General features: G+C 37.9%; 1 protein-coding gene across 1 annotated transcript; it reads left to right on the forward strand.

The window, feature by feature from the left end:
• Positions 1-11,339: 11,339 nt before the first annotated feature.
• On the forward strand, positions 11,340-11,882 carry LOC115732265 (E3 ubiquitin-protein ligase RNF144B-like). Its single transcript, XM_030662915.2, has one exon. It carries the CDS (start codon positions 11,340-11,342, stop codon positions 11,880-11,882), a length of 543 nt encoding a protein of 180 aa, XP_030518775.2.
• Positions 11,883-14,742: the final 2,860 nt, after the last annotated feature.

Here is a 14,742-nt window from a genome sequence, read left to right on the forward strand (position 1 = left end):
TGAAAAACCCCAAACTAATATATTTGCGATAAATTTACCCAAACTATTTTTTTGACTATGAAAAACTCAAAATTAGTACATTTGTGGCAAGTTTACTTCAAACTATTAATTTTAATACAAAAATCCTAAACTGGTACATCTATATTGAATTTATCATAAATTAATTTTTTGACCACGAAAAATTTCAAATTGGTACATCTGTTACCTAAAAAAAAAATTAAACTGGTACACTTGTGACAAATATAACCTTCGTTAATTTTCGTTAAATTGGATTAATACCCCAAAAAATCCCTAAACTAATATACTTGTGATAAACATAGGTCTTAAATTGGTACCCCTATCAATTGCCAAGTTTCTTTCAACTCAATAATTTGACAAGAAAATTTAATAAAAGGTAAATTTGTCACAGGTGTGCCATTTTGGGGTAAATTTGTCACAAGTATACCAATTTAGGATTTTTCGTGGAAAAAAAAAATCATTTGGACTAAATTTGTCGCAAGTGTTTTAGTTAGGAGTTTTTGGTGGTCAAAAAGTTAGTTTGGGATAAAATTGTCATATGTCCACCGGTTTGGAGTTTTTTGCGATACTAATCTTTTTCTATATCTGACATCTTCATTTATTTTTTATTTTTATTTTTCTCCTTTTCTTTTGGTAGGTAAGGCAGATTCAGTTCAGACCAAGAAAAATAATAGAATTTTTGGGGAAACATATGGGAGCTTTTTTAGCGGGAAAGTTGCAGAGAATTGAGGAAGGGGTGGCGTACGGTGGAGCTGTCGACCGGTTGCGCCTTGGATTTAACACCACTGGGATTGTCATTGTCTTTTCCCCTCCCCCAAAACAACCAATGGCTAGCGCTCTTCGTGCCTGCTTAGAACTTAAAGGAGTCCTCATATAGAGGAATTATTTTTATAATTCGAAAAAAATATTCAGAAAAGTTTCGCATGACTTTGAATATTGATATAAATAAGAAACCAAAAGTAGTTTGTTTATAATAAACGTCGCGAGCCTTTTCAAGAAAAGTCCGGTAACAGATAAGTGTCGTTGTGTCGACACAAAAAATTAACGTGTTTGATGTGGACATGTTGATACGAAATAAGAGAATAGAAAATGGGTACACTAGTTAAAGAATTGCGTAGCACTGCTTCGCAAAGCCAACTTCTAGTGGTACTAACTTGAAAAATGAAGTAGTCACAAAGACTCTTTAGATCCCGGTGGCCTTGATCGACGCCAATTCGTTTGGTTTAAGCTTGTGCCGTTATATTTTAACTTTTATGCATCTTTTAAGTCTTATTCATATTCCATTCTGGACTGTAATCGTCTTATTGATAATACAAGGCCTGCATATATTGTTTGTTTCTATTTGCCAATTTCGAGCTCGGTTGTCATTGATGAGTGCTTTTTTTAGAGGATTGGCATCGACAAATTTACATAACAAAAGTGCATTACAACCTTATGCGTACGATTGGACCAAAAAAAAAAAAAAAAAACCTTATGCGTACGAGATTGGAAAGCTTTCTTTGAACAATGTCTAAATGCTGCACGTCTACTTTGGGAAGCTCTTCACCAAGAAGACTTCAACGGATTGGCGTTTTAAGTTTATGAATATAAGGAGCGTTTAGGACCCGTTGTCAAGCAATGTGGGAAAGTAACAATTCGTAAGGATCGACTGTTCATATATTATCATGCACTAAACAAGAATAAAGAGAAACGAAAGAATTGAATAAATATAGGAACGTTATTATTGCCCGTGTTTACAACCGTTTCCACATCTTGATTCACAAAGAGAATGGAAAAGTAACGAATAAAAATAATACGACAGAAACAACAAAAACGATTGTCTTCTGGTTTCTGTATTGCTGGTACAACTGTGAAGCTAGTGACCGGGGCCTCTCGGACTTGGCCCGGAAGCCAGGCGCTCGAGCCAGCAAGCCACGGTGGTTCTCGCCCTCTCGTAAGCTGCCGACGAGTACGTGGCAAGGTTGTTTTCCCTCGCGAAATCCTCCGGCAAAGCCCGCGCCGCCTCCACCCCAAAATGGCTCGCAACGGTCGCGAGAACGAGCAGAACAATCACGAACTTGCAGAAATTCATCTCTTCTTTTTCCTTTCTTCAAACGGGAAGCGAGATCTTTCGATTGGTGATTCAACTTTTGGTTGGAGAAGTCGTGGAGAGCCGGCTTGGGACGCGGTGTGATATATATAGCGGAAAGAATAGAGTGCAACAAGCAAGTGGTGCTGGCTCGCAGAGTTGGAACTCAGAAGTGAGAACGGGCGCTTGTGGGGATTGCGTGTTGACTCGCGATGGTGGACTGATTCGCGGGGGTGGGGGGAGGAGGGATCTGCCGGTTCGCCATGTTTGAAAGTTTGAATGAGTCAAACCCTCCAATCTCATGCGCTTTGGTTTTGATTATCCTCATTAGATGCCTTCCTTTATAATATATTAATCTTTTTCTGTCATATGTGATGCAATAATATTATTTTTCTTTGTCAACTACATTTTGTCTATTTCATTCCATTTCATTATAATTCTCATGAGTTACGCTAGCAAAGAGAACACACGTAGCATGTGTGCAAAAAAATTAACATTTAAAAGATCTTGCGAAGTCACTTTATTAGCAAGTATTTGTATCGTTGACGAATGGAAAGAAATTATACACAGCGGCTCCATTTATTTCACAAAAAAAGAAGGTATGTTTGGCATATATTTTCCATAAAGTCATTTCCAAGAAAAGAATAATATTTTTCTGTGTTCGGTTGAAACCGGAAATGAGATGAAAAATATTTTCCATCATTTGATATGGAAAATATGGTTTGATTTTCCTCCATGCACTCCTTTTGATAATTTTTTATTCATTTATCATTTTTTCAATTTTTTTATTTTTAATTCTTAAAAAATTCAAAAAATTCATTTTTGTTTCTCTTTTCTTTTCTTTTTACTTTTTCTTCTTCTTCTAGCCAAGCCCCTGCTTCGCCAAATTTGGTGAGGCTTGGACTCACTTGCCTGCGGCCAGTCGTTGGCTGTGGCTGTGGCGGCGACCAACCAAAAAAGAGGGAAAAATAAAAAAAAAAAGAAAGAAAAAAATTTAAAAGTAAAAAATTCTGATTTTTATAAAATAAAAAGAAAATATAAAATCCATTAATACACGACACCATACACATTTCCTTTTGATTTCTAATAAGGTATATTTATTCCATGGATGGATGTGTACTTTTCCCATCTACTCGATCACGTTTGAATCCTTCAAATATTGGTAATGGAGAATTCGCGTTGACATTTTCCGCAAGAAAAAGTTAATTCGCTGCCTTGTAGTTTCGCCTATGTACATACCATGTTTTGTACCATTTAGACTATATCCCCCTTATGCCGACCGGACGGGGATTCGCCCAAAGCATTCTCCGGACTGTTTCCGGTGCTCTTTTGTATTATTCGGAGTTCCATTTTGCGCCATACGCTTTAGCAAAATGAACGGGACGTGTTTGGAGTTAGTTTGGTAACCGCATTGTTTTACATGTATCAGAAAACTTAATGACAAGTGCGAATTATTTCTGTAACGACCTCGCTCGGTCTATGTAAGCCTGCAAGAACAATACCTTGTGGCGATCATTTGGGGGGTCAGTATTGGCTGACGAACCACTCAAGTGAACTTCCTCAATCGGCCAGCAAGATACTGATGTAGAACTTTGAGATATCCCAAAATCCTTCACTTAAAGAATTCACCGTTCCCCCTCATCCGATGTGCGGCCAGCCATAATCCTGACTCGCCACCATCCTATAAGGCTGTTAGGAGCAGCATCTCCTCTGAAATCTTCTCTCTCCGCCCTCATCAAAACGGTCACGGCCCTAGTCCGTCGGTGCACGACACATCCGTTGGAAGAGCCCTGTTCTGATATGATTCAAGCTCTCAAAAGGAATACTCTAAGCTGTAACTATTTGGATTGGGTATCGTCTTTTGAATTAAAACTTTATTTGCAATTGACTTAATAAAAAAGAATAATAATAATAATAAAAAGCAATAGGGAATATCTCCTTAATTGCTTCCGTAAACTCTAGGGACGTGAAAGGACAAGAAAGTGGGAACTCATCCTCGCATGGTTTGACGGAGAAATTGCCGGAATTTGACCTTTCTGATCATTTTCAAACACCGTTGCAAATTCCGAGGACTAAATATACAAGAAACAAGAAGGTGCGCACAAGGAATTCTTTTTGGTCGACGAGCCCAAAAGTCTTCACCCCTGACGAGTTCAACGATTTACCCAAAAAATAAAATAAAATTCGTGACACATTTTCGTTGCGCGATTGATTCGATCAACAATGATTTCGTGGGAAAAGCACCGCACCAACCGTCCAAAAGATCTCGTGGGACTCACCTGATAACATTTAAAATTTTTACAAGTCCGCCGCCGCCGATTGTTGTAAAAAACTTGATATGTTATCTAAACGCATGGTTTAATATTTTGATATCTTAATGCCTGTCGCAGTATAAGCAATTTTCGGAAAATAGCTATTCGAGAAAAAATAAGTCATTCGAGGTTTATAAGGTTAATTGAGGGAGATCCTAGATGGCACGACAACGAGAGACATTTAGAGGTAATAGAGAAATCATATCATAACAAACGTTGCTATTATTGCTTATTACATTTCTATTTGTTTTCAATATTGAGGACTCCATCGAGAGAAGTAAACGTCAAGGCTTCGGCTGATTACTCTCAGTTGACTTATCGTTTGTTTCGCAAGAAATAAATAATTTCAATATATATCTATATTTCTTTGAAAATGAGTAGTTATCGCATTAGCCAAACAAAAAAGTGATTCATTATCAATAACAATTTATGCCTAAATATTTTCGTGGATGATGACAATATCTTTCGCTTACATATTTCTGCGAGCGATATAGACGATTGTTTTTATGAAAATATGTTTTCAAAAAGCGGGTTTCTCGCCAAACAAAACCCAAGTCTAAGTGCTGCACATTTCCAATCCCCTAGAGTGGACTGTCAAAGGAAGAATTTAAGGGTAGCTCTAAGTTAGGTTGGTCAGTTCTTCCCCTCGGCGGATCGAGGGCAATTCTTCTGGTCAAGTCCAAGAACGTGATCTCACTCACCGGGTCTACCCAATCAAAATTGAGAAGAAATGCACACAAAGTTCAAAATTGAAGAACACGAGCTAAGCACGTTCAAATTAGGACGGTTGAACTTTGATTGACTGGTCCCTCCTGTTCCAACACTTTGAATCAAACTCTCTCCGCAAAAAGTTTAGATAGGCGTTTACTGGTTTCTCAGAGGAAGCAACCGGGCAAGATCTCATTTCATAAGTTGGTCATGATCATGATGATGTAATACTCGTCGATTCAAACTAATTGACTGCTTCCTGAAATTTCCAGTCCAATGGTTGTAATTTATTTATCGCGTCAGAAATAGCTACCAAAAGAATAAAGTAGGCTCTAAGAAAAATATTATCATTCTTCTTGTCTTAATATATATATATATATATATATATATATATATATATATATATATACACACACACACACAAGCGCGCGCATATATATCCGGTAAAATTTATTATGTTATTCGATCCAAAGTTATATGGTAACTCGAGCACATACTCCATATAAATTTTTTCAATCGAGCTTATATGGAATTTCACATGAATTTGATTAATATGGACTGGTTTAGTTAATCTCTTCTTGAGATTGAGTATGTATATGTTACAAAATACCGCACACAATAGTTTACAAGCAGTAACTTTATCGTAGGATAAATCACGAGTACGATTAACATATCAAAGTAATTCCATATGAAAACCAACTGAGATTCTTGTGGCAAATTTGTCGTGTGTCATGCGACGTCAAATATGTTTCATATTATCTAATAATGCGCATTTTCAAAATGTTTAATAAAATTGAAAAAAATCTGAAGATTGGAATAGTTGAGAGAGGGAAAAAAAAGAATAAATAAGTGGACTTTGGCCCCGTTTGGTTCAGCATTGGAAATGAGTATTGGGGCTCTAAAGTCTCTTGGCCAAATGTAAATGGTGTTTGGTTTTTTTTTTGGCTCACTTTGAGGAGATACAATTGCATTTCAAATGCTCTCTAAAGTCCTTTAGCCCAAAGTACCACTAGTGGTACTTTGGGCTAAAGAACTTTTGCGAAATGCAACTATTTTTTTTTTTATTTTGTCACTTTCGCTTGCCGCCACCCGCTTGCCACTTGCCGACCGCCGCCTGCCTCCGCCCACCGGCCGCCCCCGCTTTTTTTTTTTCAAAAGTAAAAATACTTTACAAAATTCATTTTTCACCGAACAACATTTACGTTAAAGTTACTTTCCAAATGTGTTTTTAAAATACATTTTACCAAACACCACTTGCATTTTGAAAAGGCTTTTTAGCTCAAAGGTATTTGCATTTTCTCGAAGTCTCTTGATCAAATACTAAACCAAACAGGGCCTTTCTCATGAAGTAGGGAATGACCTAAGCTCGTGATAACTTCACTTTTGAGCCAAGCCCAAGCTCGTGAAGCAGTTGGACTAGACTTATCTCTGACATAGCATAGGGCAGAGTAAGGGCCTCATTTTTGTCCAGGGCTTACAATGGTCATTGATTAAATTAAAAATAAAATAACTTGGAGTTATTTCCGTGCCTGATTTAAAAGAAGAAATGATTAGGACACTATCCTTAATCTTCTTTTTTGAGAAAGACCGTATGTTATGGGCCATAAAAATAAAAAATTAAATAATTAGAGGTTATTGTAGCGTTCTCTCCTTCAATAACGTGTGGCTCACAACATATTATTACCCTTACAATAGTCCAAAAACTGTTATGCTAGCAAAGTCTCGTTTGACTAAAAAGTTGTAGTTCCATTCGCAATATGGTGAAAACACGGTAAGCATCCCTTTACATCTCATAGATTTTTGATATTTATCTTGATTAAGGAACGGATAAATTTGGGTTTTTGATGAAAGCCAATCCAGTCTTAATTTGAAACCATAGGCTTTCCCAAATATTCCATTAAGGCCCATGCCAATTCGTTTAAAACGGATGAAGGAATGTAATCCGACAACGTACAAAATTCAGTGAATCTCAAAAACAATAGAAATTCTCTCATCCACGATATTTGAAATTGAGATTTTCGCTGTAAACTTCAACATGTATTTGCTCCGAGAAGAAAGGGAAACTTCAAAAAAATTATAAGAGTACTCTTACGAGAAACGCTTATATGCCTGTAATTAGGGTTCTTTGTCTCACGAACATCCTATCTCTGGTTCAATTTAGCTCTTGGTCTCACAAATAACCTAGATATAGCCACTACCAATTAGATTTTTAGGTCTTTGATTCGAGTTCGGACGTCTATTTCCGGCTGCAACAACCGCGTACTGCGAAATATGGAAGGAACAAGTCCTGTCGGCGTTGATCTTCAGGACCACAGCGGGCTGCAAGCCCTCCTACTGCAGAAGATGCTTGTCCTCGTACATCACCACGGCCATTGGCGATGGAGTTGCAAAGTGCGGTGCCCCGGTTTGCAATGCCGAGCCAGGCTCGACCCCCTCCAGGTCAAAGAGCTCCTCTCGAGAAAAACCTTTCTCGCATGGTGCGAGAGTCTGTGCGAGTCACACGTTCTAGGTCTTGAGAGGTGCTACTGCCCGAACTCGAATTGCCGAGAGGTCATTGTGAACGAGTGTGGACGGAGGGGCATTGCCAAAAGATTCGAGTGTCCTAATTGTCATCGACTCTGTTGTTTCCGGTGTGCGAGCGAATGGGTTGAAGGTCATCGATGCAGGGGAAGGCATGATGTGGACATTAGTCTATTGGAGCGCCTTGCGAACAGGAAGAAGTGGGCGCAGTGCTGTAATTAGTCGAGTGCAGTGGAGGTTGCGATCGAATCTATTGCAGGTAATTAAGAGTTGTTGTGGTTTCCTTTTACATATTACCATAAGACCATTTACATGTGGGGAGACGATACTATTTGTCCATGCTTTTAATCTACAAACCATGCTTACAAACAATCTAAGGGGCTTTGGTTTCGATATGAACTGCAGATGCGAAACGGAGTTTTGCTACAGATGCGGGCGCGGGTATGAGAGCAGCAGCTATGGTTGTTTATGTGAACTAAGAACTGGGTCGTTTCGGGAAGACTTAGTAGCTTTTCTAGCTACATACATCTTCTTAATGACTATCGTGTTCATTATAGTCCTCATCGCCACAGGAATGAACTCGAGTCGACAAGAACCGGCATTCCGTTGAGGCTGCGAAAATACCGTTCTCCTCCATTCGCCATCCATGGCTCCCACAAGACTCGTGCAGCTGTAAAATCTCGTTTGATTCTAGTGGTGATGTTGTCTCCAGTTGCCAAAGTGGAATAAGCTCTCCATCTTTGACTTAGCAGAAACACTGCTGCATCTTACGCCGGCGCCAAAGGGTTTGATTCTCACCAAACATACTATGCCCATGGTGCGTCGGATGCAGAAGTGTCATATTCACATAAGAACAGCACAAGTGCCATAACATTCATACAACACTCATTTAAGTGTCATATTCTCATAAGTTTTTTTCGATCACTTGAGTGCTATATAATTTTGAAATCGATTACTCGAGTGCCGTAAATTTTCAAAAACATTCACCTAAATGTCAGAAATCCGATTGTGGCATAGCGCTTGCAGGTGAAAAAGTTATGGTACTTAACTGATTGATTGAAAGTAATTGTTTTTTCGAAGTTATATCACTCAAGTGATCGAAAAAAAACTTATGAGAATATGACACTTAAATGAGTGTTGTATGAATGTTATGGCACTTGTGCTGTTCTTACTTAAAAATGGTGTGACTAGGGTTACATCTAAGGACACTAAGTAAAGCTAACTATTTGGCTTTGTCTCGAGATCTTTCTTGGCCCACCCACATCTGGCGCCCTCGCTCAATAGGAGTCGGCCAGCGACTCTTGCCAACCCTCAATAAAAAAAAAATAGAGTAAAGAAAAAAATAAGAAGAGGAAGAAACCAATTTTTTTTTTTTTGTAAAATATAAAACATGTAAAAATTATAAACAAAATGTCGGGCGATTTTCGGCCAAAGGGTATCAGTGCACTTCAGTTTACACACACAACCATAGTCGCCGCTCAAGCACCTGCATCTGTAGCAAAACTCCGTTTGGCATCTACAATTCATATCGAAACAAAAGCTCCTTAGATTGTTTGTAAACATGGTTTGTAGATTGAAAGCATGATCAAATAGTGAAATATATTCCAGAGTTTTTCATGATATGGTCTCGTGTAAATGGTGTAAAAGAAACTCCAACAACTCTTGTCCGTCTTCGCGAGATGTTCCAATTGACTAAGATCCCCATCCTGCCTACTTCTGCATTGACGTCCTTCGGTCCACACCTCCACACACCGGAAACAACGGCTTCGATTCCGTCGAGGTCCTTGCACCGGAGGGGGTCGAGCATGGCTTGGCATTGCAAACCGGGGCACCGCACGTTCGCAACTCCGTTGTCCATGCTCCAAAGCATATATATAATTTAATCAATGACCATTGTCAGTCGTGGACAAGAAAGAGACATCCATCCTCCATATTTAAGACCCTCGACACTGCTTTGTTTTTTTTAACTCTAGACACTTCGGTTGTAGAGCTAATACAATGTCGATGATCACTCCAATCCAACTGCTTCGTGAGCTTCGAGGCAGATGAAAAGTGAAGTTGTCGTGATATTTAAAACACACCAGACATGCAACATGACATGACACATAAATATGGCACGAGAAAGCTCACTTAATCTCGACTTGGAATTAGAGAATTCGATATATCTGAATTAGCTTTTACAAAATTCTAATTGTGGTATTTTCTTATATGTACACATTCAATCTAAAAAGGAAATTGATGAAATCTACCATGTTAATCAAACACTTGTGAAAAACCATGCAAGCTCACTCGACAAAAATTTAGCAATGAATATATGTACTCGAGTTACTTATCTTCGACATCGTATAGGCTCTTCAACCGGAGTGTAGGGTAAAAAAGCAGTGCCGACGGCCTACAATATGGGCGATGGATGTCTTTTTCTTGTCCAGGTGTCATAACGGTCATTCATTAAATTTAAAAAATAGAAATTTTGGAATTATTTCCCGGCCTATTTTAAATGCAAAATGAGTAAATTTTGTAAATAATTTTATTTAGGATTAATATCATGAAAAACTTCAAATTGTACACCTATGATAAATTTATCCCAAACTAACTTTTTGACCATAAAAAATTCTAAACTGATACACTTGTGATAGATTTACCATAAAATAATTTTTTGACCACTAAAAGTTTCAAATCGATATACCTGTGACAAATTTACCATCCATTAAATTGGGTTAATACCACGAAATATTTCAAACTTATACACATGTGATAAATAGAGGTAAAAATCCCAAGTTGGTACACTCGTCAATTGTCACGTGTCATACAACTTAGCACTTCAACGATTAGATTTAACAAAAATTATCAGAGGATAAATTTGTCACGGATGTACTAATTTTGGGTAAAATTGTTACAAGTATACCAGTTTGAAATATTTTGTGGTTAAAAAAATAGTTTGGGGTAAATTTGTTATAAATATACCGGTTTGAAGTTTTCTGTCGTATTAACCTATTTATTTATTAATTGATTGAGTATTAATTGGATAAGGTGAAAATTGTGGTGAAAATAACCCCATCCTTCTCAATGTGATACACAGTAAACATCTATATGCATCTCATTATTTTTAATATCTATTTTGATTGGAAAATACTTTTCCGACAGTTAGACAGTACTATCGGTTAGTTCTAATCGTAAATCCACACGACATCATCGCGTGTTTTACATAAATCACTCTTTAATTAGAATATCGTGGGAGTCAGAAATAATGACAGTATTATTAGACTATCATACTAGCAGGAGTCATCTTGATTAAGATCGGATGGGTTTTGATTTTCAAGAAAACAAATCCATACTTAATTTCAAACCACGAACTTTCCCAAACATGCAGTGAAAACCCATGACAATTGCTTAAAATGAATGAATTGCTATATTCTGTCGAATTGAATTTGATTGAATATCGACAACATACTATATCAAGTAAATCTCATACAATAGTTAATCTCGAAATTCAGATTTTCTTTCTCAATTCCTAGTCGTATTTCCTCCTAGAAGACACATAAAATCTCAGAATGTAAGTCTACTCCTCTAGGAGACGCATACATATTTACAATTAGGGTTCTTAGTTGCAAACTTCCTATCTGTATCTCTGGCTCAATTTAGGTCTTCGACTTGCAAACAGCCTAGATAGAGCTACCAACAATGAGATTTTTAGGTTTTAGATTCAGCTTCGGATGTCTATTTCCGGCTGCGACAACCGTGCGCTGCGTATATGCACAGAACCCATCCCATCGGCCTCAAGCTTCAAGGCCACAGCGCAGTGCAACCACTCCTTCTGCAGAAGCTGCTTGTCCTCGTACATCGCCACAAGCATCGGTGATGGAGTTGCGAACGTCGCGGTGCCCGGTTTGCATTGCCGAGCCAGGCTCGACCCCCTCCGGTGCAAGGAGCTCGTCACGAGCGAGTCCTTCCTTGCATGGTGCCACCTTCTGTGCGAGTCGTACGTTCTAGGTCTCGTGAGGTGTTACTGCCCGAACTTGAACTGCCGCGAGGTCATCGTGAATGAGTGTGGAAGGAAAGGCAATGTCAAGAGATTCGAGCGTCCTCGATGCCATCGAAGCGGTTGTTTCCAGTGTGGGGCGGTGTGGACCTCCGGTCACCAATGTGGAAGTAGGCGGGATGGGGATCTTAGACTCTTGAAGATGCTGATCAAGATATCATTTGGGCTGATTGACATCCTGATTGATATTGTTGAAGATATCGTTTGCGCCGATTGACATTGTATATTTCATATGATTGTTGTTCTTAATTGATTTACCAGAATACTGTATATAAGGGAATTGTGTGTGTGTGTGTGTTTTTTTTTCCTTTTCTTACTGGGCTCTATGTTGAAGATATCATTTGTGTTTTGTTTTCCTTTTCTTAGTTGTACTCATACGGTTTCACTATGAGAAAGCAATACATTTTCCCTCCAGTTAGCTCATGTCGTGGCGTGGTCTATTGGAACATCTCACGAAGACAACGATTTCGTGGGAAAAGCACCGCACCAACCGGCCAAAAGATCTCGTGGAACTCACCTGATAACATTTAAAATTTTTGCGAGTCCGCCGCCGCCGATTGTTGTAAAAAAACTTAATATGTTACCTAAACGCATGGTTTAATATTTCGATATCTTAATGCCTGTTGCAGTATAAGCAATTCTCGGAAAATCGCTATTCGAGAAAAAATAAGTCATTCGAGGTTTCTAAGGTTAACTGAGGGGGATCCTAGATGGCACGACAATGAGGGACATTTAGAGATAATAGAGAAATCATATCATAACATACTTTGCTATTATTGCTTATTACATTTGCATTTGTTTTCACTATTGAGGACTCCATCGAGAGAGGCAAATGTCAAGGCCTCAACTGATTACTCTCGGTTGACTTATCGTTTGTTTCGCAAGAAATAAATAATTTCAATATATATCTATATTTCTTTGAAAATGAGTAGTTATCGCATTAGCCAAACAAAAAAGTGATTCATTATCAACAACAATTTATGCCTAAATATTTTCGTGGATGATGACAATATCTTTCGCTTAAATATTTCTGCGAGCGATGTAGACGATTGTTTTTATGAAAATATGTTTTCAAAAAGCGGGTTTCTGGCCAAACAAAACCTAAGTCTAAGTGCCGCACATTTCCAATCCCCTAGAGTGGACTGTCAAAGGAAGAATTTAAGGGTAGCTCTAAGTTAGGTTGGTCAGTTCTTCCCCTCGGCGGATCGAGGGCAATTCTTCTGGTCAAGTCCAAGAACGTGATCTCACTCATCGGGTCTACCCAATCAAAATTGAGAAGAAATGTACACAAAGTTCAAAATTGAAGAACACGAGCTAAGCACGTTCAAATTAGGACGGTTGAACTTTGATTGACTGGTCCCTCCTGTTCCAACACTTTGAATCAACCTCTCTCCGCAAAAAGTTTAGATAGGCGTTTACTGGTTTCTCAGAGGAAGCAACCGGGCAAGATCTCATTTCATAAGTTGGTCATGATCATGATGATGTAATACTCGTTGATTCAAACTAATTGACTGCTTCCTGAAATTTTCAGTCCAATGGTTGTAATTTATTTATCGCGTCAGAAATAGCTACCAAAAGAATAAAGTAGGCTCTAAGAAAAATATTATCATTCTTCTTGTCTTAATATATATATATATATATATATATATATATATATATATATATATATATATATAGACACACACACACACAAGCGCGCGCGCATATATATCCGGTAAAATTTATTATGTTATTCGATCCAAAGTTATATGGTAACTTGAGCACATACTCCATATAAGTTTTTTCAATCGATCTTATATGGAATTTCACATGAATTTGATTAATATGGACTGGTTTAGTTAATCTCTTCTTCAGATTAAGTATGTATATGTTACAAAATACCGCACACAATAGTTTACAAGCAGTAACTTTATCGTAGGATAAATCACGAGTACGATTAACATATCAAAGCAATTCCATATGAAAACCAACTGAGGTTCTTGTGGCAAATTTGTCGTGTGTCGTGCGACGTCAAATACGTTTCATATTATCTAATAATACGCGTTTTCAAAATGTTTAATAAAATTGAAAAAAATCTGAAGATTGGAATAGTTGAGAGAGGGAAAAAAAAAGAATAAATAAGTGGACTTTGGTCCCGTTTGGTTTAGCATTGGAAATGAGCATTGGGGCTCTAAAGTCCCTTAGCCAAATGTAAATGGTGTTTGGTTCAATTTTTGGCTCACTTTGGGGAGATACAATTGCATTTCAAATGCTCTCCAAAGTCCTTTAGCTCAAAGTACCTCTAGAAGTATTTTGGGCTAAAGGACTTTTACGAAATGCAACTATTTTTTTTTTATTTTAATTTTGTCACTTTCGCTTGCCGCCACCCACTTGCCCCTCGCCAACCGCCGCTTGTCGCCGCCGCCCACTGGCCACCCGTCATCGCCGTCGCTTTTTTTTTTTTTTAAGTAAAAATACTTTACAAAATTCATTTTTCACCGAACAACAATTACGTCAAAGTTGCTTTCTAAATGGGTTTTTAAAATACACTTTACCAGGCCGAAGCTCATGAAGTAGGGAATGACCTAAGCTCGTGAAAACTTCACTTTTGAGCCAGGCCGAAGCTCATGAAGCAGTTGGACTAGATTTATCTCTGACATAGCATAGGGCAGAGTAAGGGCCTCATTCTTGTCCAGGACTTACAATGGTCATTGATTAAATTAAAAAAAAATAACTTGGAGTTATTTCCGTTCCCCGATTTAAAAGAAGAAATGATTAGAACACTATCCTTAATCTTTTTTTATGAGAAAGACCGTATGTTTTGGGTCACAAAAAATAAAAAAACTAAATAATTAAAATTACTGTAGCGTTCGCTCCTTCGAGAACAGGTGGCTCACAACATGCTATTATCCTTACAATAATCCAAAGACTGTTATACTAGCAAAGTCTCATTTGATGAAAGAGTTATAGTTCCAGTCGCAATATGGTGAAAACACGGTAAGCATCCCTCCACATCTCATAGTTTTTTCATATTTATCTTGATTAAGGAACGGATATATTTGGGTTTTTGAAGAAAGCCAATCCATTCTTAATTTGAA

Source organism: Rhodamnia argentea, chromosome 1 (genome assembly GCF_020921035.1).
Source record: "Rhodamnia argentea isolate NSW1041297 chromosome 1, ASM2092103v1, whole genome shotgun sequence".
NCBI classification, from domain to species: domain Eukaryota; kingdom Viridiplantae; phylum Streptophyta; class Magnoliopsida; order Myrtales; family Myrtaceae; genus Rhodamnia; species Rhodamnia argentea.